Below are 25,484 nucleotides of genomic sequence, written 5' to 3'. Positions count from 1 at the left end.
TTCCCTTAACACTGCAGAGACAAGTGTGGAAATGGACATGCATGAGCTTCCCCAGGTGAAAGCAGCAGCTGTGATCACATGCAAGAACATCTACTTTATCCATATACCGTGCTCTGGCCTCACAGGATCCTTCAGACTCAATGCACCTGTACGTATCCACTAAATAACCAGCTCAACCAGACCACTCAGCTGGGTGGGGAGTTTGGTCCCCCAAGCAAGAAAACAGCCCTCCAGCCTGTGGGTGCTCCACAGCCCTGCTGTGCAGGAAAGAAGAGCAGAGGAGTGTGTCCAGAGAGGTGAGCTCCAGCTCCTGCCCCCTGGGCTGCCCCTCTGCTTGGCTCCACACACAGACAGCACATGCAATAGGTTTGTGCATTTTTGTTTGAGTAACTGAAACGCTTCTTTAGACAACCACAAGACAGATCATGCTGTAAGGCAGCACCATGTGATGGAAAGGGATGGTTTCAGCATCTCCAATGACTCTCCCTCCAGGGTTTCTCAGCCATGCTTCTGTAGTGCTTTGCCTTAGATAAGAACACGTTTCTTCTGTCCTGGAGGCCAAGAAAAGCTATCCATGTGAGAGGTGCATCCAGTCTCTGCAGTAAGGCTCGCTGCTATACTACATATGGGGTTGAAAGGCAGCTATGTGCCTATCTGTCTTATGTGAAAGACCTTCACCTCCCTGCAGCCCCTCACGGAAAGTCTATCTGCAGTCATACTGCTCACATATTAATGCAACTTTAATGCCCCAAGATGTGTTCAGACTGCCTATCAAAAGACCTCTAGCCCCATGAGTTACTCTTCATTTTAAAAAGGACACCACCAACTTAAATGGCACTTCTTTACAAAATCATCCACTAACTCAATAAGACTCAGGTGAACTCAGATTAAAAGAGTAGAACAGAATTTGTATTTCAATTCTTCTATCACATTCAGTTTGCCTACTATGGCATTTACATACACTCAGCTCTTCTGCTCCTCCTCCATCACTCCCCACGTGTGTGCTCAGGGCTTCTGCTCAGCAGCAGGGACACAAAGAGACCGTGAAAGAAAGAAGATGCACAAGGAGAACTGACAGGAGAATGAAGGGCAATTGCAATAGCTAAAACAAGCAATTTTTCATTTAAATTGCTCTGATTTCAATGGCGATGTCCCATCAGCGGGCACAAATATTTTTAGTGGTTTTCATTACATTTTTGGATACCTCTTTACTGAAATTAGTGGCTTTCTGCCATGATATGTAGAAGGTGATGGGAATTTAAAATAGCTGTATTGTGGGTCTTTTATTTTAAACTCGCTTTCAGTATCCACACTATCATTTACCTTGCAATTACTGAAAACAAAATCCTCCTGAAATTTCATCTGAAATGCCACCTCACTTCATTGGGTTTCTCTAATAAATTCCTGCAGTGACTTACTCTCCTCTCTGCTATTTCCCTCTTTTTCCATGTGTTCTTTCCTTCTGCCTTTTAAGGTTCAGGCTTTTTCAGTCCCATTTTCCACCTGCACGCTATTTTGGCTTCTTTAATCTAATCCTTTCCTTGCCTGCCTGGAATTTCACGAAGGTAAGAACGCTGTATTTTTTCCATACGTCAGAGTATGTGCTACTTCAGCTCTATACTGGCACTTCTCTGTTTTCAGTCTGGGGCTGATGAGCACTCTCTATGTTGCAGACTGCTCTGCTGATTGAATAGAGAACCAGCTGGATTTTTGAATGAGGTGAAACACTGAGTATCCTTTTGCTCAATAAATACAGCAGGAGTTCAGAGCTGTATAAACAACGTGAAGAGTAGAACAGCACTAACAACAGTGTTCCTACCAGACCTATCATGCATGGGGCACACCATAGCCCTTCCTGTCACATTAAAAAAAGCAGGCTTCAGCTCTGTGACAAAATGCCTTTTATAAACTTACTTGGAAAAATGGAAGTTGCCTTTCTGGCTTCCTGCCAGTTAAGTTCCTCAACAACTTACATTGAGGTTTGCCAGGAAAACACATCTCTTTTTGCAGGTAACAGGCAAACCTCTTCTCCAGTGCAGTTCCAACTTGCACTCTCTAAGCCCCAGAGAAATCAATACTCATAATTAAGAGTTTACTCTTCAACCACTGCAGTATTACTAAATGCCAGAGTAATAAACATTGTGCAATCATTTTCTTATTTGTTGTAGTGCCACATAATGCTCAATCATCCACCAACGGAACTCAGAACCAACTAATCTATTACTTCTAGTGCTAATTAATGATATCACCAGACTTCTCTAGCAGCACCAAGCAACCTTTTAATGAATTCTGTAAGCCATATTACTTTTTGTAAATTAATCCATCCATTTCCATTCTAAGCCTGGAATTGTCCTGTCTGTTCAGCAGAATGCCTGGATGCTGCTGACTCAACCTGAACACGGCTCTGTGCATGTGCCAGGCCTTGATGCCATGAATCAGCTGACAGAGAACATCACAGGAGGTATCGCTGTGTAGTTCAGCACACTATTTACCAATATCACATCCATAACACAATCAGATAGCTACCAGTACAGCATGAATTCCAGCCTCTAGCACTCCATAGAGGCAGAGCTCTGCATCCCTGCCTGAACACACAGGAGCAGCCCCATTCCCTTCCCTGGGACCACTTCTGCCACCAAGCAGTAGTTGCAGATTTTCTCTACAGGTTCCTCCATTCTAATTCCTCAGCACTCGTTACAACCCAGGAGGCTGGAAACGTCCAGGCTTGGCTTTGTCTGAAACCTTTTCCATTTCGGTTAGCGCAGAGCAAAGACAGTTTTGCTGTGTTCAAATGGAGACAAGAATAAAAAAATATCTCGACTTAGAAACTTGAATGTTTCTAACACAGCTAGCAGCAGAAGCAGCTGGCAGTGTGTATATATATATATAAAAGCAACAAAACAAACAGCTTTGTGACAATTTACTGGTGAGCCTTTAGGATCTTATGAGAAGTCTTTGACAGCCTAAAAATAGCAAGATTTCTCTCGACTTATCTACAAGGACGCTCCTGTTGGAGTAAAGGCAAGAGAGGATGCTCTGTTACTGTAACGATCCATTGCAGTAAAGCCACTGGGCTTAGGAGAGGGTACCCTGTCTGTACCCTCACTGTACCAGTGAGGACACCTTACACAGACAAGGTAACTCCTGAAGCATGCTGCATGAATTGCTCTTAGGTTAGAAAGCAAATTTTGCTGTCCCAGAACCCAGAAACCGAATAGGATTTTGCCACAGTGCAGGTGAGTATTCATCAAAACGTGAGCTGGGCAGCACATTTAATTCAGGTGGATTTCTATGTTGATGCATCCTGTGAGGAGCCCCAGCCTCCCGTCAGGCACGAGCACTGTGCTCAGACCATGGGGCTCAGGGCCTCTGCTGGTCACCTCTGCCTGGGTTTTGCCTTTAGCAAAGCACACCTGGCTCATGCTGCAATTCATCCACATGACTGGCTGTACACACGCCTTCTCCTACTGGGTTTTAACGCACCCAGCAAAGCAGAAGAGGTGGAATCAGCAGAGATCTTCCACGCAGCTGTCCCCAGGGCACACGGATTTGTGAGGAATGCTGATGACTTACAAAATGAAACGCTCCCAGTTATGATCTGCAGATTTCCCTAAAATTGCTGTCACCCGTACTTACTATCTGCAAATTAGCAGTGAGGACTTTGGATAAAATTTCAGAAATTATGCTGCTATTGAAAAGTGGATATTCCATTTTTTTTGAAGTAATGTTTTTATCTTAACAACTCCGCTCGAGTATTTTTCATTCCCAGTCTCTGCCAAGAATTACAGAAGCAATTTATGATCCTCTGTAAGTTCATGCGATCAAGTAACCCATAAGCAGAAATCAATGCAAGGTAGGTGGGGAGCAGCGAGACGTGATGTACGAGCACTTGATGACCTGTCTGTTTAGCATTAAAGAGACAGATTTCAGTAATGCTCTCCCATGCTGAGCAGAAGCCCTGCCTGGAACAAAGGGGCTGGTGTGGGCAGGCTGGGCCTGCTGTTATGGTGTCAGACATGGCAGCGTAGGCTGAGGGCAGCCAGAGGAGAGACGTCCCTGCCTTACAGTTGGACAAAGCCTTGCAGGAGATCACTGCAAGTTCCTACGCAATGAATTCATGAACAATGAAGCAGCTCTATGTCTCTGCAGAACTTCAATATAGTAAGGGAAAATGGCTATGGTCACGGATTTGGGTTGAGTTTCACTGCAACCCCCCGTGCTGGAGGATCTCTACCTTCACTGAACAGAAAAACAAAGTGTGTGCGAAGGAAGGAAGGTGGGAGGAGAGAGGACACAGGGAGAACTGTTTCATATTCACAACTGGATCATAAGGCAATGAATTGTTTCTATCTTTTCCAGGGAAAAAAAGATGATGATTTTCTATTTTGGAAATCTAAAGAAAACATTTCCATCCCTGTTCTATCATCCTCCTGTCAGAGCTGCTTAACTTTTGTGTTATGTGCACCGCTGCATACACTATCCAAGAACCACTGCCCCATTGGGGCAGGTATAGTTCATTAGATACAAAAGAAACCTGCACCAGGAAACTTGGGGGGCACTGTCCACACCACATGAAGGATTCACACTGAAGAACAAAGATTCCTATCTCTTCTATCCCAAAGCTGTTGCAATAACACAGGACCATGCAAAATCAACCCCAGTGCAGAACTTCAGATTATGTGTATGTGCTATGCCAACACGTGGTGTGAGTGGGATTTCAAAGAACAGTGGCAGCGTTGGGTTTGGAAGCAGTCTGCTGTGCTCCAAATACAAATCCTGCCTTGCCTTGCAGTCAGCCTCAAGGAGTTAATGAAACCATTTCCATGTTCTGCAAATGACAGTCTAATTATCAGATACTGCTACACTGCTCTCACAGCACACACTGATCTTCATTTACTACGATACCTATCAAGCTCACATTTCTGACTGTTCTAATGATGGAAATGGGCACATTCCCACGAGGCACACCTCAGTTACTTGTAGCTTTGCTGGAGCGTGCTGGCCAAACTTTTCTCCCTTTTGGCCACTGATTCTTGAGAAGAAATAAAAAACACTGGAAAGCAACAGGAAATGAATGAATGCTGAATTAGAATGAATTTCCTAATAATAATATTTCTCATATCAATTAAAACCAATTACTTTGTGATAAACATTATTAGGGCAAACACCTAATGCCTTTTAAATGAGTACTACTTTTTTTGACTATATGCAGTGACATCACTGGACTTGAAAGATAACCCATTGCTACGGAGCAATCAAGGCAGCAAGAAAGCAACAAAATCATCACAGCACACCCAAAGCGTAACAGAAATACAGCCTTATCAAGTCTCAAGCTTCAAATTACCATTTAAACCAGTCTTTCTTGATTCTAGCATTCTGTTTTTTTTTATTATTATTTTTGTTTTGTAGCATATTTGGAGATTGGCACATCTGTAACCTTTACTCCATCTCTTCCTGTCATGCTCACAGCACAAGTGATCGATAAGGAGTGAAAACAAATGCACTTACATGGCTAGAATAGCCTCTACTTCACATAACCGCCCAGGAGGTATCTCTGCTGAGACTGCTGAGGAATGAAGAGGCAGACAGATGTGTGCTGGTCACCCCGTGATCAGCGCCTTCCTGCTCTGTTCTACCACTGCGCTGCCATCCTTCATGTCCCGCATCAAGGATTGTCTCCCTGGATATCCTTAAGAAATGAACAGCCAGTCACTGTGACCAGCTGGTGTTTGGCCAGGGTAACTTCACTGCAACTATAGGAGTGAGTTCATTTATATCACAAGGGTTTGGGCTGCTAACTGATTCAGCCTTCCTTTCAGATTCCCATTCCATCTGTCTCTCTTTTTTTTTTTTTTTTTAAATCAGATTTCGAAGGACAGAATCTGCCCGATTCTCTGCCCACGATGACCACGAATGTGACATTGGGCAGATGAAAAAAGTGAAGACTTTTACAGGTATTTGGCACGGTCTGAACAGGCCTAGTTAGGCACTGAGAAGGACTGATACCAACAATGCAGCAAAAATAAACCTGCAAACCTGTGGCATGTGTTGGAAAGCACTGCCAAAGTTCAGACTTACATTTTAGCTGATGCTAGTTGCACTGCAAGTAAAAGTAATAGGAATTTCTTCATAGAGATGAAAGATAAATAGCACACATGCAGGCAGCTCCACTCCGGAGCCACATCCCACCACGTTCAGCTCCATGGATGTCCAAACCTGCAGCACTGTGATGCCTCTGATTGCTTATAAGAAACTCATATTGTGGAAATAAAAGATGTGTGAGGCATCAGAATCATGTATGTGTACATACCATGGAAATATGCACATTCTGTGTGCATACATACGCACTGTATACACTGGCGGGTTAATGAAAAAACAGTTGTAATTAAAATGTTTAAAATAAAACATTAAATGCTACACCTCCAAAACTGGCTTCCCAAATAAATGCGATTTCTGCATTTAGAGCATACTTTTTTCTGCCCGTGGGCTCACACATAACTCTTCTGAAACATCCCATGTGGCAGAGGAAGCTGGCAAGCAGTGGCTTACCCAAGGCTGCTCCATGCAGCAGAGCTGCACCGCGCAGTCATTCACTTTTTGCTTCCAGCCCTGCTGACCACTGGGCCTGGCCAACAGCAACACAGGCCTTCTGATGAGCAGGAACTGGGGCTGTCCGATAGAATCACGAGACATTTCCAAGACCTGGACCTTCCCTTAATACTGGCATCCATCAATGCGCTTGTTTTATGTCTCTCTGTATTATATGCATTAAATCAACTAATTCTGTGCCATTTAAATTTTCGTAACCTTACCCTGTGCACTTCACGCTCCCTTTATGATGTATTTTTCATTTATCCGTCTGAATAGTGACACATTAATTATTTTATCATTGATTAGCTCTTGTACTTCAAGAACGCTTGCTACCATGTACACTACTGAAAGGGTGAGAGTGAATAATTTTACCCAACAGGGAAGAAAAAGAGGACCAATTTTCTTCCAGTATATTACTTGTCAGACAGAGAAATAGAACATAATTATGTTGTGACATTTCCAACAGCAAATATATTCTATTGTAAGCAATTAACAGTGGCTCCTTTGGCAGACTTCTGAAGATTACTCATATGGTATGCGAAGCTACAATAACATCTGAATAATAAATAGCGCTGCACTCCTTTAGCTGGATTTCATCATACATGTGTAGGTCAAAACAGAGGAGAAAGAGAGGAATGGCAATTCTCGCACGGGCCATAAGTGCAAACTGCAGCACTTCTGGGATGGCAGCGGTGGGGCCGGGCTGCCTTCCTGGCCGCAATGCCTTCCAGAAGCTGCTGCTGATCAAGGGGGATTAGTGCAGATGGTTTAAGAAGAAAATCATGGAGCATTAATCCTCTAAACATTTCATAGTCAACATATCTTTAATACAATCCCTCTAATCCAATTAGGGCGCCTTGAAAATCATATCTTCAATTCCATGCTGTGTCGGGATCGGCGCTGCAGGCACACGGCCGCTGCCCTGCCTGCTCAGCCCCCCGCCTCTGCCGCCAGCACAGCCCTGAGCCCCTGCCAAGGCTGCAGCACACTGTGTGCGTCCATCTCCCGACAGTCCCTGGCCATGGCTCACCACACGGATAACACATCTCAAATACCAAACTCATTTTCATTCATAATGACACAGAATTAAATATGCAGGAGAAATGCATCATTTTAATTCCCTCTGTCACAACTGGACAGCAGCTATTGAGACGCATTACCAGTAAGAGGACCGAGGTCCCAGCAGGTGGATGGGCATGCTGTCCTTTCACCACCCATTCCCCAAGCCAACAGGGTTTGCAACCAAGCAACAAGTTACTACCTGATCTATCTCAGCTAGGATGACTTTTTATGTTCTCATGACAATTATTTGGACTGGTTTCACAAGGATGTATGTATATTCACACTTATATTTAGGGACAAAGAACACAGACATAAAGTGCAATATTGCCGCTAAAGCAAAGGACTTTTCATTCTGCAGCTCTGTGCCATTAGCATACCACTAGCAGAAGAAAATCAAATTGATGGCACAGGAAACTGTTCCACAAAAGCAAACTGAGGTGTTTTTTTTTTTTTTCTGTACACATTTCAGTTTTGCTGTAAAAACAACAACAGCAATAAAAAAATAGGCAGAAAAATGGCTTTTTGCTTTTTTTTTTTTTTTTTGACTAAATAAGTTACTGTCTGCAGCTAAAAGCATCCGGGGAGAATTCATATAAGCAACGCATTCTTGCAATAACACCATCATTTATAAAGTGGAGCTCTAGAGTTCCCACGGATTTTAACCAGGCTGCGATGTCTCTGGGTGTCAAGGAGCCACTCCAACAGCAACCCATAGAGAAGTCTGTCCTCTCCCACAAAAAATGAGTATCTGCCCAATGCTGAAAACTGCAATTTTAATACTGACCTCCTCTCTAAAGGCAAGGATAACAATGGATATTATTCCCGAGATCACTTTGGCTCTGCACCTGCAGCTCCCACCTATGCCAGCGCAGAGCTCAGTGCAGGAGGGAGAGCTGTGTAGCAGCGCGGGTCTCCATGCACAACGTGGCTGTGCAGCACACTGTAAGCAGGGCACAAGGCCAAGGAGTTACGTGGTTAAATTAGGGAAAGCATGTGCTGAAAAAATGCTTTGAAGCTTTAGGTGTAATCCGGTAGCACTGGCTTCCAATAGAATTCTTTTCTCCTGCCACCTTCTCACCAATACACAGGCTGTGACCGCTCCTGTCACAAGGGGAGGCTGAAAAACAAAAACCACCATGCTAAGATGTAATTCAGTCACTCCCTGCTTAAAGTCTGGAGCTCCAAACTAAACAATTCATTCACAACTTGGCTTTCATGTTAAAGCAGGACAGAAAAAACCAGCAACTGGCAGCAAAACTGCTAAAGAAAACTCATTTGGGAGACAAGAAAGTGTGAAACACAAGAAATATCTCACAGATTGTAAAATGGCATGTTTATGTAAAAAAAGGAGAGCGGGGAAAGTACGGGCTCTGGGCAGAGCACAACAGTGACAGCCCCAGGCTCACCGGCTGCCCCAGCTGCTGGTCTGTGCAGCCCAGGTTACCGAGCACAGCCTGCAGGTAACAGCAGCACATCCCCAGCAACTGGGGGATGAGGAGGCGCGGGGGGGGGAAGAGAGATGGAGGGAAAGCCCCATCAGTCTGTTGGGAAACTGGTTATTAACCTTCCCATCTGCCGGGGGGATCAGTAAGGAACCTAATGCTGGCACCTCTGATGTACAGAAGGGCAAACACCCCAAAGCCACCAGCACAGGACCAGCAGGGTGTCCAGGTATTGTCAGGTCTCCAATTACTGCTGCAGCTGTGGGCACCTTTGCACAGCTGTGATATTTGTTCTTCCTGTGGCTCAAAGGTTAAAACACACCAAAGAGGTTCATCTGCTGAATTCATCTCAGTTCGCCCCCTGCTATGAGCCAGGAGTCACTCATTTGAAATCAATGGCGAATTGACAGCATTAAATCGGTATCAAAGGAGAATCAGCACATCTGAGCCACGTCCTGCTCAGCTGACCTATGTTTCAGCTATTCTTCACGTATATAAATGCAAATCAACTTTGAGCTTCCTTAACAATTCCCCATTTTAGCTAAAAGAACTGAATGCAGCTGAGGGGCAATTTCTTTCAAATATCACTTCTCCATTACACGAAGTACCATCTTCTCCTCAGTGCACAACCAATTTCAATTTCTGACATTTCTGTAAACTAATTCAACACGTTATGACCAAATGCTTGATGTTCAAGAGGAGAATGTTCTCAGAGCTGAAGAGTTCTGAAAGAGGATGCTTGTCTGCTGGCAGCCCTTTCATTCGAACAAAATCACTCCTCAAATCCCAAAGTCAACGGCTGTGGAAAGGGTTAATACACTGATGGACAAATACTTAAAAACAACGATTATACCTGATGCCTCAATTACACTGCTTCAGTGTATAATCCCAAAGGAACAGAGACCTTTTGCCAAAGGTGGTTTGACTGTTAATATGAAACCCAACGTGTGCTCACTTTAATTACTTGTGCCCGCTGAGAACATATTACAGAGTCCAGAATGCTAATTCATTGTCAGCATGACAGCAGGAACCAATATTAAATCTTGCACACCAATCTTTGCACGCACAGATTTTCCAGATTACCAATCACTGCACAAAAACAAGACGTGCTGCAAGCATGGTAATCAGCATGGAACTCAAATGGGAACCAAATACTGCAAAGTGCAGCTCAAGCTGGAGCCAGTAGTGGGTGTAGGCCATCTCCAGACTGTTCCTCCTGCCCCTGGTCTGACTGTAATCCCACTTACACACAGCTCTGTGCTGACTTTCATGGCCTTAATCCTCACCGGCACTGTGGTGACGTGGTGAAACTGACGTTCATGAACCTCGTTATTTGAAGTATACACTTCAATTGTTAATTCTACTTAGCAGTATATAACAGCAGTTCATAGGGGACTTGGGGTGGACCTTTTTACTCTTCTCAAGTCTTCAGTCTCCTGCATTTCAGAGATGCTGTGGAGTGTTTGTGTTCCCCTCGCCTCGTTTCTGGCACCGTGCTCACATTAGGAGTCGGTTGTACCTCCTAACCCAAACCAGCATACCAGCAAGGCTTCTGTATCAGACACATTCAGATCTACTTTTAATTAATGGATATATTCATGCATCATTCAGTATTTTATAAGGAAAGTGCCTGGAGTATGAAGGGAAGGGCCCCAGTGCTCACCAGTGAGCTACCCCTGGGGAGCCGAGACATAAATCCAGCTCTGAAGGCAGCAGAGACCCAGCCAACACTTCTAACTGCTTCTTTGCCTGCCTTTTTGTTGCTTTACTGATGCATAATTAATTAATAGCTAGTGCGCCTTCCCAACAGAGCATTTTAAATAACAGTTAAATTTCTTTATGGATGATTATGAGTCATAAAAGTATGTCTGGATGTTCAAAGCAATAAACAAGCCCAGGTAGGGAGCCCAACCCGCTGAGGTAACTGTTCTTTCAAGCCTGAAGTTGTGGGGATGCAGAATGCCTACTGCACAGCACTGTGCCATTTCCAGTCTGGCTTTATCCAATTAATCTGTAGAAACGTAAGATTTGCTGAATGGCAAACGCCATTCGAAAGGAACATGAGGGCATTTCAGAAAAGCTGCCACGTTGGTGAGGTTCAGTGCTTCACCGAAATGAGGCTGCACCAATTTAGACCAGCTCCAAGTTATCACTTTCAATTCTCAACTAAGATAATGGAAATTGTCAAATCACAATTATTCCTACTCAAGGTTTATGCAAGTGATGAAATATGTCTTCTCAGCTTTGAAATGTACTCAGGGATGATGGATGGTTTTCCTTTTTTGCCTGAATTCTGGACAAACTCAGATTCAAAGGTATTTTTAGTGCAACTTCATGCTATTGCACACGGATAGCTTTCAATTAAGTTAAAATAAATTCATATTGCTTAAAGATGCAAACTCACTTGGACATCCCATTTCTCTCTATGATGGTATTTTCCACCTCCATGTCCAAACCCAAAAGACTTTCTATTATCCAAAGAAAATTGCAGCATTAGTGTTCAAGAATACATCCTTCCTTAGGAAATGAAAGGAACTTGCACTGCTCATTCACTCTCCCCTAGGTTTAGTTATCATCTGAATGAGGATTTCATTTCTTTTCCCAGTCTTATCCACCAAGGGATGAATCCAGGTGCCATCCTGTGGTTTTGTTTCCAGCTCTCACAAGACCAAGCACTTCCCTCCCCTCCACTGATCCCCCGCTTCTTTTTACACTGGGTAGGAATCCCTCAGGAGCAGCTCAGGGACATGAGAAGGGCTCAGCGTACGCAGGCAGCCCAAGGAGCCCATGTCCTCCAGCAGTACCAGGAGGAGCAGCCAGCAGTGCCCTAAGGAAACATGCGGGTCCCCCAGCAACCAGGCCAGCCAGCCCCAGGCTGCTCACTGCTGAGAACATTCTTAGTGAGCATCCAAAGCAAACAGCTCGCCCTCAACTCCCCAGACAAACTACTGCCATATTCTTTTTCTTTCTAATATTTCTGTCTTCTAATCTTAATTCTTTTGGCTTATGACTCAATGCTTCTGTGGGGATTCATAGCAAATACAGAGAATAATATCTTTCCTACTTTCAGATATTAAGATGGATCATTATTCCTCCTGACATGTTAGAAGATATTTATCAGTATGAGTTATGAGGCCTTTCTGACTGTGAAGATTTAAACATCGATTTAATGCCAACTTAAAGACTCCTAAAAGTGTTGGAGATTGCATTAGATAAATAATTTAACAATAAAAGGTATATCAAGGCAGACATTATTGCAACCTTCTGCCAATCAATCACCATTTTCCATGTTTATCCAATTTCAATCTCAAGGATCTGTACATCAAATTGCCTAGACATATAGGACACAACTGAAATAACTTCATCATTGAATAAAATTGCATGGCCATTAAAATTCTCTAAAATCAAGATAGCTGACATTATGTTAAATATTGGCTTCAGTTCCGCAGGGTAATAAATTCTGACCTAAATCCAATCTTTCATGGATAACTGATTCAAAATGAAAAATTACTGTTTAGTCATTTTACCTTAGGAAAATGTCTATGGAAATCAAACACAGCCCGGGGCAGTCTTTGAAATATATGATAATTAAAAACACAACTCCCATCCTAGGCATCCTGAAACAAAGTGAATGGATTTGTTTTGGTGCATAAATATCAGACACGTTAATAGCTACCAAATTGTGAGGTTGTGCCTCTCCCAGGTCTCTGATGCAGAAGCAATCAATGGATGCACGGCACAACTCGCACACCTTACAGCCAGCAGGCAGCCCCTGCAGCTCCTGCAACAGGGCAAAGGTGCTGGGCTGGGCAGATAAAAGCAGAGAAGTACTGCAGCAGAATTCTGCTCTGATCTCACATTTGGGCAGTGCTGCGGACTCAGAAAAAAACTTATTATTCTGTAACAAAATTAACTCCAAGTCTTTTGATAATCAGATGTTAAAATCCGCTTAAATAGGAAGCTAACAATACCACTGCACATCCTGTTCTCATCTACATCATTTGCAATGGAGTTGAGCACCTTTTATCCCTGGCCTGTACATGGTTTAATTTGCCCGGGGTGTCCCAATAAGCCTGTGAGGTATCAAGGGAGTAAATACAAGCTCCCTCAGTGCTAGTCAGTGCTTATACGATGGGTTATGATACGGCAAAGCAGCATGCTTTGCTCTCACTCTTTAGTCAGGAGCTCCTTAATGACTTCTGTGAGTAATCGTATCCTCAGGTGACAATCTCATAAATAGACTCTGAAAAATATATTCTTTCATCATAGCGAGAACAAGAGAACCTTTTTTTTTTCCCTTAAATGAGATTTCTGCTTGGGTGAATTCCAGTGTAACTCTCTGAGCCCTTTCAGGCCTGCAATGGGGGTCTCTAATTTCCCTCTCATTTCTTCTCTTACTTTTGTAATCTGCAGTGATAGAAAGAAAACAAAAAGACAAGATGTACCTGTCTTAAGTTTGGCAAACTATGCCCACAGATGGCTATAAATAATGGAGAGAAATAAAAACGTGTGAATTTCAGTGTGAACTTCAGCCCATTTGTTGTAAAGGACTGAGCTAAATCTAACAGGATTTCTCATCAAGGACATCCAGAAGTGGATCAGGCTGAATACAGCTCATTTCTCCTGGCTAGGTGAACAATGCCAGAAGTGTCTGAAGCCCCTTTGCAGCATCTCTCTTGAGCCCAACAGAAATGATTTTCCCACTTGCTTTTCAGGGATCTGTTGGCAGAACATTACCAGAATCAAAACTGCCATACAATGGTTCCTATGCCCTCAACTCAAGTTGGACATACTTTGCTTTGGACCATACTTCCATGGACTGGAAAGAGAAGAATCTCCAGCCCTGAATACCTCTTCTCTTCTTATCCTTGCTTGCTCCTAGAGGACCTAGGTCTACTACTAGCTTCTTTTTCACTGGTGATCTTAAAAAATACCAACATAGAGGTACAACAAGACATTTCTGCCTCATCATCTTTGATTTGTGCAGATACCTAAATAAAGCAGCTGGAATTTTCCCAGAAATGCAAAAGATTCAGGACTACTTGAAGTCAGACTCTTGAAGCAGTGTATAAACTAACATGAAAAGCAAAATTGGGCTACGATGGAATAACTTATGGAATGCAGACAAGATTGGTTGCTCTGCTTCTAATTGGGGGTGTGTGCGCATGGGCAACTTTGACATTTGAGTGGTCAGAGGTACTGCTTTTCGTTAGAGACAGTACCCTTTGTTCTGGCATTAGCTAATGAACAATAAGCCAGCAGAAACAGATCCTGGAACAGAAGTCTACTGAGATATGTCATTTTGCTGCCACCTGAAACACAGATACATAAAGCTACTGGCACCCAAAACAGAAGTGAATCCTTATGTTCTGGACTGCTCTGTAAGGAGAGGAGATAACATCATGATGACTTTGGAAAATCCACCCCTACAATTCATGGAACAAAGTTCAAAAATGTGCTTTTTTTAAGAGGGGAAACAAATACTGGAGCAGGTTTTAGTTACTGAAGACACTGTTTAAATGAGGTCATCAAAGCTAGTGCAATGTACATCAGCTATACTACTAACACACGTTGCTTTTAATATTTCACGGGAATCTTGGGTTTGTCTTCATCTCCTGGCAGGAAACAGTAGAATTATGCAAAAATATACCTGAGTTCCACATAGCCTGCCTCTGCTGCGGCTTGGCAAACCCAGCATGTGCTACACAGAAGTCTTGTTATTCCCAATTAACCTCAGCAGCTGCCTCAGCTCTCATTAGCTGTTTGCTTATGCTGGCTGGCAAGGTGGGCAACTGAGCCAGGCTTGGATCTCCTGCCCAGCTCTCCCTTTTGTAAGGGAGTAATCCTTACCATGCTCTTAAGTGATCAAAGATGACTCCTCCAGGAATGACTTTGGTCCAGATCATCAAAGATGTTCAGAGACTTATAGAAGTGCAATTAATGAGAAATTATTTCAGAGCACCTACACCCAGATCCCATGCAAAAGAAAAAATACAAACAGATAAAACATGCACTGCAGTAAATTTCTCCTTTAAAACTCATTTTTTCTGCCTACCATTCAGTGAATTATCCAGAATGAATCATAGCTCACAAATAGATGAAGAACATGGAAATGTTCAGTTCTGTTTAGTCATGCTACTGTCAAGCTCACCAATATTATGCAGCACAGTAATACACAACATACACAGAAGATTTCAGTCTAAAAGTGGTTGAAAATATTCTGCAGCATAGTAGTAGCTACTGGCTGGCTGGAAGCCTTGATTTCCAATTAAAAGCACAGATGAGTAAGCAGCAAGAGCAGTGCTTCAGCTGCAATTTACAGCAGAAGGGTGCATTCTCACTAGCAAAGTGTTTCTCTAACATTCTGATGAGTTACACAAATGAATCAAGACTTCAACAAAACACTTTGCCCTCAGTTTGGGCAAGCAAGTCTCCAGAAAACAGAAGCAATCACCTGGCAGCAATGAGGACGATACAAGCAATTACAGTTAGAATTAGTTACTTGCAGAGCTGTCTTGCTCAGCAGTGAGGTTTCCCATGAGCTCCCACCGTCCTTATGGTGACATCCGCTGGAGGGATGGCAATAGGCAAGAACCCACCACAAGAACTGGTTGTTAGGATCTGGCTCCAGTGAGCTCTGGGAGAGGGAACTGAAAAATTCCTTGGCCTCCCTGGAGGCTGGTGAGAAAATCAGAGAAGGAAAACGATGGAATTCTGCCATGGACTTTTCAATAGGGCCAGGACTTGAAAACCAAGATCTCGCCAGGAACAGTTTGTGAGTAAGACTGTAAATAGAACACGTTATAGTTGCATGTGCATTAAAGCAGCTACTGGGAGTTTGGAGCCCTACCCTTCCTTACGTAGGTGCCAATCAAGAATGACTTCTTAGACACAACGGGATGATAAATCAGAGACTTATCATGGATATTAAAGCAGAGAGTGGGGGAATCAGGGCTATTCACATCTAACAAGCTCCTGAACAACCAAAGACAAGCATTTATCTGGAAGACTAAATACACACAGAGCAATTTCAAAATCCTATCCGAGGCTGCACTGCTACAGTCTCTTGTCATTCACTTTTTCCTATACCAGTCTTGATTATTCAGGGAGAAAAAAAAGACTGATGTTTTAAAACTGCCTTCTATATAAGAAATAACTTGCACAGAAACAACTAAATCGTGGTTTTCTTAAAATAGCATTAATGTCCTATAAGATTGGCTTCATGCCTAGATTGTTGGCATTCAGGGTAGATCCCTTCAGCAACTCCTCCTCATCCCCAAGGAAAGACACTGCAAAAACAGCCTCTGGTCTCGTAAGGCCCAGTGACTCCCTAAATATATCAAATACGTGGACTCGTCTGAAAACATGCCTGAAGCAGGGCACGTTCCCTTTAACTGTATACCAAATTCTGGAGCAAACTCTGTGAACAGTCAAGGCATCTGCTTCAAGCAGCCACAAATCTCTGGGCCAGCTCAGAGGAGGAAATTAAATGTAAAGGCTTTTCCCCCCTGAATATTTTAGAAGCAATGCAGATTATGCCATTGTCTTCAAACCGAACAGTGGCTGCCTCGAGCTGAAGCTAACATGGGATTGCTGGGACACAGCATGTCCCCTCTCCTCAAACCAACAGCTCATCAGATAGAGGTTCCTGTGAAAACCAGTACTCCTTTCCCATGCTTAGAGACATGCAAAGGTTAGAAATGCAGAGCTGAATCGGTAGTGAGTCAGCCCCAGCAATCTCCTTCTACCCTTGGTGACGCTGTAGACACAACACTGAAAGCAAACCTGAAAGTTGCTGCTGCTCGTTAACATTTAATGCATACCAGTGGCACTCCAACAGTTTTGTTACGGCTGCAAAGTCAGATTAGGGAAGAACTAACAGTGATGCTGCTCACACAACCTTAATTTAAGCTGGATTCAATCCTACTGTGCTTCATACTGCACAGCTTCCTGCTCAGCACTGAATAAAACCAGGAGAATTTGGACACAATGCTTTTACTTAAACATTTATCCACTGAATCACTGCGATGAGTCCACACCAGAAGCCCAATGCCTATTTTACATGAAAATAAGCAGAACTGCTGGTATAGCTTGAGTTTTCCTACCACAAAACACTTTTTAAACATTTTCTGACTATATTTTTAACTTAAAACCCTACCAGCTCCCACCAACAACCTCCTTTTGCTTCAATCGTATCCATCTCATCCCCACCACTCCAACTACATACACTGCAGGATCATGGGAGCATTAGCCACTGCTCAAGCACTTTCCTTTCATCGCTGTACACGCAGAGCAATCTTTACCGAAGTGCTCACTGAGCCCCCGCTGCCCACTCAGCCATCAGCTGCTCCCACACCTGCCCAGCTGCCCTTCTAACACTCCCTGAAATGACAGCGTTTTCCAGAACAGCGATTTGGTGACAACTAGGGCTGTTGGTCGCAAACTTTTCAGCCTTCCTGCCCTTCATTTCTTGTGCTGTGCAGTGCTCGCAGCACTTCCTTAAGATGCTATTTGCCAACACTTGTCTGCTCTCAAGTTTGCTGCCCTGTTCATCTCAATTACAACATGTGCACAGACGTTCCATCTACAAAGAAAGATGTCCAGTTTCTGACTCACTGGCCAGATTCAGCTTCCGAGAATAAACCATTAACTTGGTCCCCCTCCCCAGCAACATCTCTTCCATGAGCAAAGAGAAGTGTTTGGGCAGCTTTTGCATCAAGGCAGCATTGCCTTTCTGTTCCAATGACCAAGCGCTCCAGGCACACAATAAAAACACGGCCCTTTTGTCTGATGCTTGACTGAAAATCCAGTCCAGTGGCGGCAGCCTATCTGCACTTTGGCTCCTGGCATATACTTGTACATTTGGCACACAGGCTATTCTCCGGTCTTCATCCATACGATGAGGTAGGGTCCATTTTCAGCCAAAACAACAAAGTGTCTTTCCATTACTCTGTCATATTCTAATTGTATCAGTCAAAACCTGTGCACATGGCTATAAAAAAAGTTAACTTGAAAATCACTGCCACTGTGCATTACTGCTGATACCTTTTTTTCCTCCTTACAGCACCACAACTTCACTGATTTCAGTATTGATGGCTCTGCTTCACACATAGCGAAGGGCACAAGGGAGGCACACCACATTTCAGAAGCTCACTTCACCTAAAACTCAAGCACTGAATCTTGAAACTGCCTTTTATAATGAAAGAAGTGCTGGAACACGGTTTCCAGAAGAGAACACAATCTCTGTACACGGTGTAATTACATCTCAGTGTTCTGCAGAATAACGGCGCATGGCTTAAATGCTATTAATTGTAAGCAGTTTTGTTCCACAGGATGTTGTTCGCTGATAACTACTCAATTAGTGTTATTTTGCAATTAGTCTACTCGCAGTAAATTTATTGCAACCAGAGTCATCTATGGTGCAGCAAATTAAAACGCTGTCTGGGCTGTATGTGCAGTGGCTCTTATATGCTTCTTAAACCGTGCATAGCTCATCACAGTCATTTTGTCACACTGACAGATTAGAGGTGCAGGAAAGCAGCAGCCACTGTCACTGGCAATCCTGAAACCAGGAGAAAAAGATAAATTTGGGGTCCAGTCACCTTTAGATCAAACCCAGTGAGTACAAAAACGCAGTGCCAAAATTGTGAGAGCTAAACAAAAGCATATGTTTACATGTCACTGCATGCTTACCCATGCATATATAGAGGGTGAAATTTAATATTTGCTTAGTTAAAGATCCCATTCTTCTAAAATTATACAGAGGATTCTCCCATTTCTGTGCTTTGAAGAACTGCTCTGCTCCACCTCGTGAGTATTTGGCATGTGAGAGGCTTATCCCCTCTCTTCCTGCAAATCAACCTCCTTCTGCCGAATGCTTTGAAGTGTTCAGCTACACAACTGCAGGCATACAGACTGCTATTACCTCTGCATATTATACAGTAAACAGAGCTCCAGAGCCCTTTTCTCACGGCTTAAAAACTGAAAGAAGGTGGTGTTCTCTAAAATGAAATGGAGCACTCTCCTCAGCAGCACATGAGAAACTCCAGTCTCCTGCCTCGATGTGCCAGAGCAGTGCCATCACTAAGAAACTCAAGGGAAAGCAGTGTATTCTGCAAAGAACTTTTTCAGTGCTGATGAATTATATGGAAACAGAGTAGCTTGATTATTTTTCTACTTTATTTATGAGTTGACTTTTCTTTTGCCAGAACTAAATCTTAAAAAACACCTCTCAAAGAAATGGTTACTTATTTTTGGTCTATCTAGGCCCACAGATCTGTGTCAAGCATAAACCCAGATGGATAATTAACAATAAGGATTAGGCTAGAGTCTCCCCTGGAGATAGAGCAGCCTGTAGAAGCTGGCCCACAGGAGGGCTGATGCAGAAACCACTCGGCACCACACCTCCTGATGACTCACAGACTCAGTACACCAAGCACTAAGAACTGTGCATCCAGCTAACTTGCAGGCCAAGGGACTCAGAGCTGTCATGATCCACATTGGAGTGAAAAGCAGAGAATTCAGGGACTGATGCAGCCAGTGGACCCGAAGTTGGGCTGCTTTAATTGCCGAAGGAAGATCAGCAAGGAGAAGTCCCAGCTTTGCTGCTCAAATTTTTAGTCACATAGGGTCACCATGGCCATCTTAAACTGCACCCTTCCCATGGGAATAAAGGACTCTGATGGGGAATAATGTGGCACATATCACTTGTGCTTTGGCCAAACGGGATTAAAATTAGATTATTTTAGAACCAAGAATTCACATTTCAACTTCCACTTCTTATCAGTGCATCTGCCCTAGAGGAGGGCCACGGACAAGGAAGGAGACAGCTCATCCAGGCCCAGTTTTGCTGAGCAGAACTGAGTCCAGCTCACCTGGGGAGTCAGTGCCTGCATGGCTGGACACCAGGTTGGAGGTGGGCCCAGCAAGGAAGCAGCCAGCCCTGCTGCCTGCAGGCTGCTCATCTCCGCATCACATCTGAAAAGAACTGAACTCCCCAGAGGGATGGTGTCAGACTTACTTTCCCCCCTTACCTTCACTGACTGTATGTGCCCTCAAAACACACTTCTACCAGCCCCAAACATTCCCTTCAAAGTGAAGTGACTTACAAGCCGTCTGCTGCCCTGATCTTAGCTTTGACTTCTGATAAGGCTGCACCCAAAGCCTGTGATACCAGCTTCCTGGTCCACAGCATTTGTGTCCTGTTTTCAGGCTGGGCTCATTGGCAAATGCTTACCTACATTCTGAGCAAGGCAGACACCTGCTACAGTTCCAGGCCCTGTCCTGCTGCAAGGCAGTCTCTCTGCAATGTCCTCAGAGGGATTATAGCCTGTCCACTCCTGTTCTCATGGAAACAATGCTGCATTTCATACAGGTGGCAAACATGATGCTATTGGCATTAACAATTCTTTCTTTTACAATGAAGATGGTTACTTTTTTTTTTTTTTTTTTGCCTATTGCCATTGGAAATAAAGTATTTGAAAGAAAAAAAAAAAGAGCCTGTAAGATCCTGTTCCTGTTGATAAAGATTCAAGTGAATGTTCCACTTAACATTTATGACAATCCAGCTGGATGGAGTCCTGTCCATGATTGATAGCTATGCTGAACAACTTTGTGGCTTTGATCAACCAAGACAGGATCCAATGGGATTAAATGTTGGATGACATCTCAATGGAAACTGTAGCACTGGGAACACATTTATACATAGAGATAATGGATGAATGTGCTTCTACAATGTATAAATATTTAAACTTTACAGCTCTGCTGAAAATGGACAGGAAATCTTTTTTTCCAAACCAAACTGAAAGGGATAGTGCTTGCATGCTAAAAATAAAGACTAACAAGTGCCTGGATGTCTGACTTCTGCTGACAAACAGCATATAGCTTTCTTGATGCATAAACTGGCAAAACATTTATACAGACCTCCCCCCTACCAGGGATCTTCACAGCAGGGTGTCTTATGCTCCCAAAAGTTGATAGCCGGTGCTTCACAAACCTCTCCTAATGAAGTTCAGTGCCTTTCAGGCATATCTGGAGCTGATGACGACACCTTTGACCAAGGATGTGGCTAACAGCAGCAGCATTTTCTGCACTGGGCAGGAAAGGTCTGAGACCACAAAACAGAACTCAATCTATGGATCTTTAACAGGGCTGTAAAATTTAACAGACAAACCAAGTTGTATCATAATAGAAGAAGAATGATTGCTGAACTGGAATCAGTCCTGAGGAATACTCTAACACCGAGTGATAAGCACTGGGCACCTTCAATTCAGGGGTCCCTACATGTCTATCTTAATAGACCTGCATTCGGATGTTTCAGAAGTCACTTCTAAGCCTGGATCTCTTCCATAGCTCTGAGGTCCCAGCCTGCACACTGACATCACCTGCATAAGCAATTCACGTCCCACTCAATATGCTGGTGCTTTATCACTTCCCCACAGCAGAGCTCCCAAGTCTGCTCCGGAGCAGCCCTACATGTAACATAAGATGTACAGACTTCTCTGACAATAAAATCTAGCTGTTGAAGCAGTAAACTTCAGCTGTCAGCATGGGCAGCAGGAAATCAGGCCTCAGGCAAAGAAAAGTCAACATTTTCCACAAAGATCCATCTGGCTAAGTTAACACATTCCTAAATTCTTCTTAAAAAGGCCTCACTGCCTAAAATAAAAATTTGAATGAAACTTAATCACTGTTAACGCAAAAAACTGTACCCACAGTCTTTTTACACTTAATATTTTAATTGTGGCATATCCCCATAACTCATGAGCTGCTAATAAATTCATGTGTATTTTAAAATAAAAGCATATTGGACAACGACTCCATTTCACCATGCCCTTGGAGGGGAACTCAGTGATGCTGAGACTGCTGATTTTGCTGAATTCTTACCTTTCTGCTGTTCTGGTTTTACTCTCCCTTCAACTTGTTTTGCCTTCCCTGTCTCTCTCCCCACTTCACACTGAACACTAAATCTTCTACTTGCTCCATTAATTCTTTATCTCCAATATTGGCCCAGAGCGGAAAGATTTTGAATTCTACCATGATAACAAAGGAAGAAAAAACACCAAAAGATATGTTGTAAAAAAACAAACAAACAAAAAACAATCAAAAAAACCACAAAACAATGGTTACAGAGGTGGGAAATGAGGTGCTGACACCAATCACTGTGGTAATATGCAACATCTAAGTTAAAAGCTTAAGCTTCTGTTAGAGAAAGATGTTCCTCCCGGGCACCTCCTTTTTTCCACCCTCTGTGAAAAGTTTAACCCCCAAATTCAGCCAAGAGCACCATGATCCTCCTCCTTTTCTCCTCTGTACCACACTGAGTCTACCCAACCGTAGCTACTGCTCTGAGATGGTGCAATGAATGGGTAAGCCGTCAGAGTTAGAGGATGTAAGTAAACATTCCTCATGAAATAAACTAAACATTCTTTTAAAACAAGCACTTTACTATGGTGGAAGTTTACAGCTGAGTAAATGGAGGCTCATGAAGTGTTCTTACTGAAAGGCAGAAATGGGCTAGTGAAATATGCAAAGCAAAACCAAGCAGAGAGACGCCTGATGTATCTGACTGCACACAGGAACCACAAGCAACAAATCAAAGCCTGACTTAGGCAACAGTTGGCACCTGGCTCTCTACAGTAGTGATTTTGGAAATTACTTTAGCTGATTAAAGATCATTAAAAACAGAAGCGAGTCACAGAACTGGATTTTTTTTTCATGCTTAAAAAAATAGTTATGTTTCTAACAGTTATCTATTACAAAAATGCTGAGTGGCTCTGGTTCTTAACTAGAATTGCACTGCAGAAACATTAAAAATGGCTGTAACAGCAGTGTATCTCATTTATTGTCTAGCAGAAGACACCAGAATTCACTACAGATGTTCTCTGACCCCAGAAAAGCAGGCAACTCAGTAACAAGACACAAACCTCAACTGTACTTCTCTGCGTCTGTAGATCAAGAACTAAAAGACATAAAAGTAGCAGATAAATTCTCATATCACACAGCACAATAAAAATCTGGGGGAAGTGAAAATAAATTCAGCATGAATATACCAAGGATGCTGTGATACCCACATAACTCCCTGCTTAAAACATCCTCAGATTCTCCCTAGCTTTCACAGACTAGAGAACTACATCACATGTTTCTGCAGCGAAGTCCATTTCTAGTCATTAGGAATCCATTTCAATCATATAAAATCCCACCCCCAATACAGTGCTTTATTTCTCCATCACCACCTCCCAACTTACCCTCCAGCGTACAGAAACGCGTCACCTTCTCCGGCATCAGCTTTCCATGCTTGTGCTGACAGTACACATCCGCGATCTCCTGCCGACACGGCTTAGACTTCGCCCGGGACATGGCTGAGATTGCCTCTTTGCCCGTTACCTCGCACTTGGGCGGCAGGTCGTACTTCAGTTCAGGAGAGCTGTTTCCAGTTTTTTTCAGAGGCTGCTGTCTGGGAGATGTGTGCACGTCCTTCAGGTTGCTGTCGCTGCTGTTCTTTCCAGGCTTATCACTCAACTGCACCACCTCGTTGGAGCTCTTCCCCAGCAGTGAGTTCTCCTTTACTTTCTCCTCTTCCAGTTTCTTTCTCAAATGCTCCTTTTGCTTGCTAAGGGGTTTTTTCACCAGCTCAGACTGGTGTTTTTGCCTCTGAGTCCTGGGAGCAAAGTTACTGTTATCAACATTTTCAAAGTCCTTGGGGACCGAATTCTCATTATTGCTGTCTGTTCTCGTTTTCTCCTTCGGTCGGTGGGAAAAATAGCCATCCTATAAATAGGGAGAAAAATTGCACTTTTCTTACTACAGTACTCACGTGCCATGCATTACAAGCATTTCATACATGAAAATATCAATAAATTATAATTCAGCATAGTGGTAAATGCCACGTTCGGGTTCATAATAGAAAGGTAAGGCTGAGGAAGTCACCTGAGCTGACTATCATCATCAGTCATCAGTGCAGACAACCACATCACCACATCACCCTTCCTCTCTGAGCTGCGCCTGACTCCATCTCAGATGGAGCAGGGTGTTTACACAGGCTTGTGAGCAGTTGTTGACTGGAGAAGACTTCATTCTGACACCACTAAAATCAATGGCAAAGCTCTCCAGAAAGACCTGGGCCAGGCCCTGACCACCAGTCCTCACCAAAGCACCCTTTGTCTCCATGCCAGGATGAACATCCTGACCATAAGGGCTGTAATGTTCAAAACATGCTATATGAAGGAAAGGGAATGGACACAGTGCAATGTTTGTCTGCTGCAGAATAATGCCGGCCTTCGTGATTTCCCCCCTCCACCTGTTACCATGGAAACTCAGCCCAGCACTGACTGCAATAGCAGATTTTTAAGAAGTTGCATTTTTATTTGCCATCAGAGAGGTTACACTGGTGACAACTCCTGGGGAAGGCACAACAGGCCACACAAGGACTGTGAGATCAGTGAACATCCCTGTTTGCTGTGCATTGGTGGGCAGGCTCCCTGGGAGCCAAGTTCCACCTCAGCACTGCCCACGTCCCAGCCCTGCAACGGCCACACCACTCCCTGGCTTCCTGACCCTGCTGTATGGCCTCCTCCTGCAGCTGTCCTCCAAATCATCTCTAAAACATGCTTATAAAACTCAGAAAGAACTCTAAAAGGAAGGCAACTCCATGGCCTACTCCTGGACACCACCATGGTCTGCACCACTGCATGTTCTCTGCAGACAGAGGGACGCAAGCTGCCCCACAGAAGCAGGCTGTTTGTCTGCCTGGCCTGCTTCAGGCTGAGGGAGCTGAGCCAGGCCACGCCAGAGCACTGTGTCTGGTGCTAGTCTCCCAGTACAGGGGAGACATAGACTTGAGGAACTGCAAGACAGGCCACCAAGATGCTGAAGGGACTGTGTGGAGAGGCTGGGAGAGCTGGGGCTGCTGAGCATGGAGAGAGGTGGCTCTGGGAGACCTCATCAGTGTCCATTAACACCTGAAGGGAGGTGCAAAGACAATGGAGCCAGGCTCCTTGCAGTGGTGCCTAGTGCCAGGAGCAGAGGCAATGGGCACCACCCAGAGCACAGGAGTTCTCTCTGCCCATCATGCAGCACTATGCACTGTGCAGTGTCCAGAGGCTATGGGGTCTGCTCCTTGCAGACGTTCAGAAGCCACCTGGATGTGGGCCTGAGCAAGGGACTCTGGAGCAACATCCCTAAAAGACTAGGCCTGAGCCAGGCAGGCACACTGAAAGGCTGTAGAAATGCTAATGGCAGAGAAGGAAGGTGTGGGACAGCACAGGGTTGTGGGCACCACGTCCTCCAGCCACAGCAGAGGATGGCCTAAGCTGAAGGTGTCCTTCACCAGCACTTCTAAGCCTTTGTCACTCTTTATGCTGGCTTGAACTGCTCATATTCTCATGGGGA

The 25,484-nt window shown here is 43.9% G+C and overlaps 1 protein-coding gene across 2 annotated transcripts in view; it reads right to left on the bottom strand.

Moving 5' to 3' along the window:
• XYLT1 (xylosyltransferase 1) overlaps positions 1-25,484 on the bottom strand; it is a 146,320-nt gene that overhangs the window by 52,903 nt on the left and 67,933 nt on the right. For both annotated transcript variants that reach the window (XM_015294533.4, XM_015294534.4), the window contains exon 2: positions 23,342-23,864. In XM_015294533.4, coding sequence (XP_015150019.2) covers positions 23,342-23,864 — 523 coding nt within the window. The remainder of the gene's footprint in view (positions 1-23,341; positions 23,865-25,484) is intronic.

This window comes from Gallus gallus, chromosome 14 (genome assembly GCF_016699485.2).
Source record: "Gallus gallus isolate bGalGal1 chromosome 14, bGalGal1.mat.broiler.GRCg7b, whole genome shotgun sequence".
Lineage (NCBI taxonomy): Eukaryota > Metazoa > Chordata > Aves > Galliformes > Phasianidae > Gallus > Gallus gallus.
Note: the sequence above shows the minus strand (reverse complement) of the source record. Positions and strands in the feature narration are given on the sequence as shown.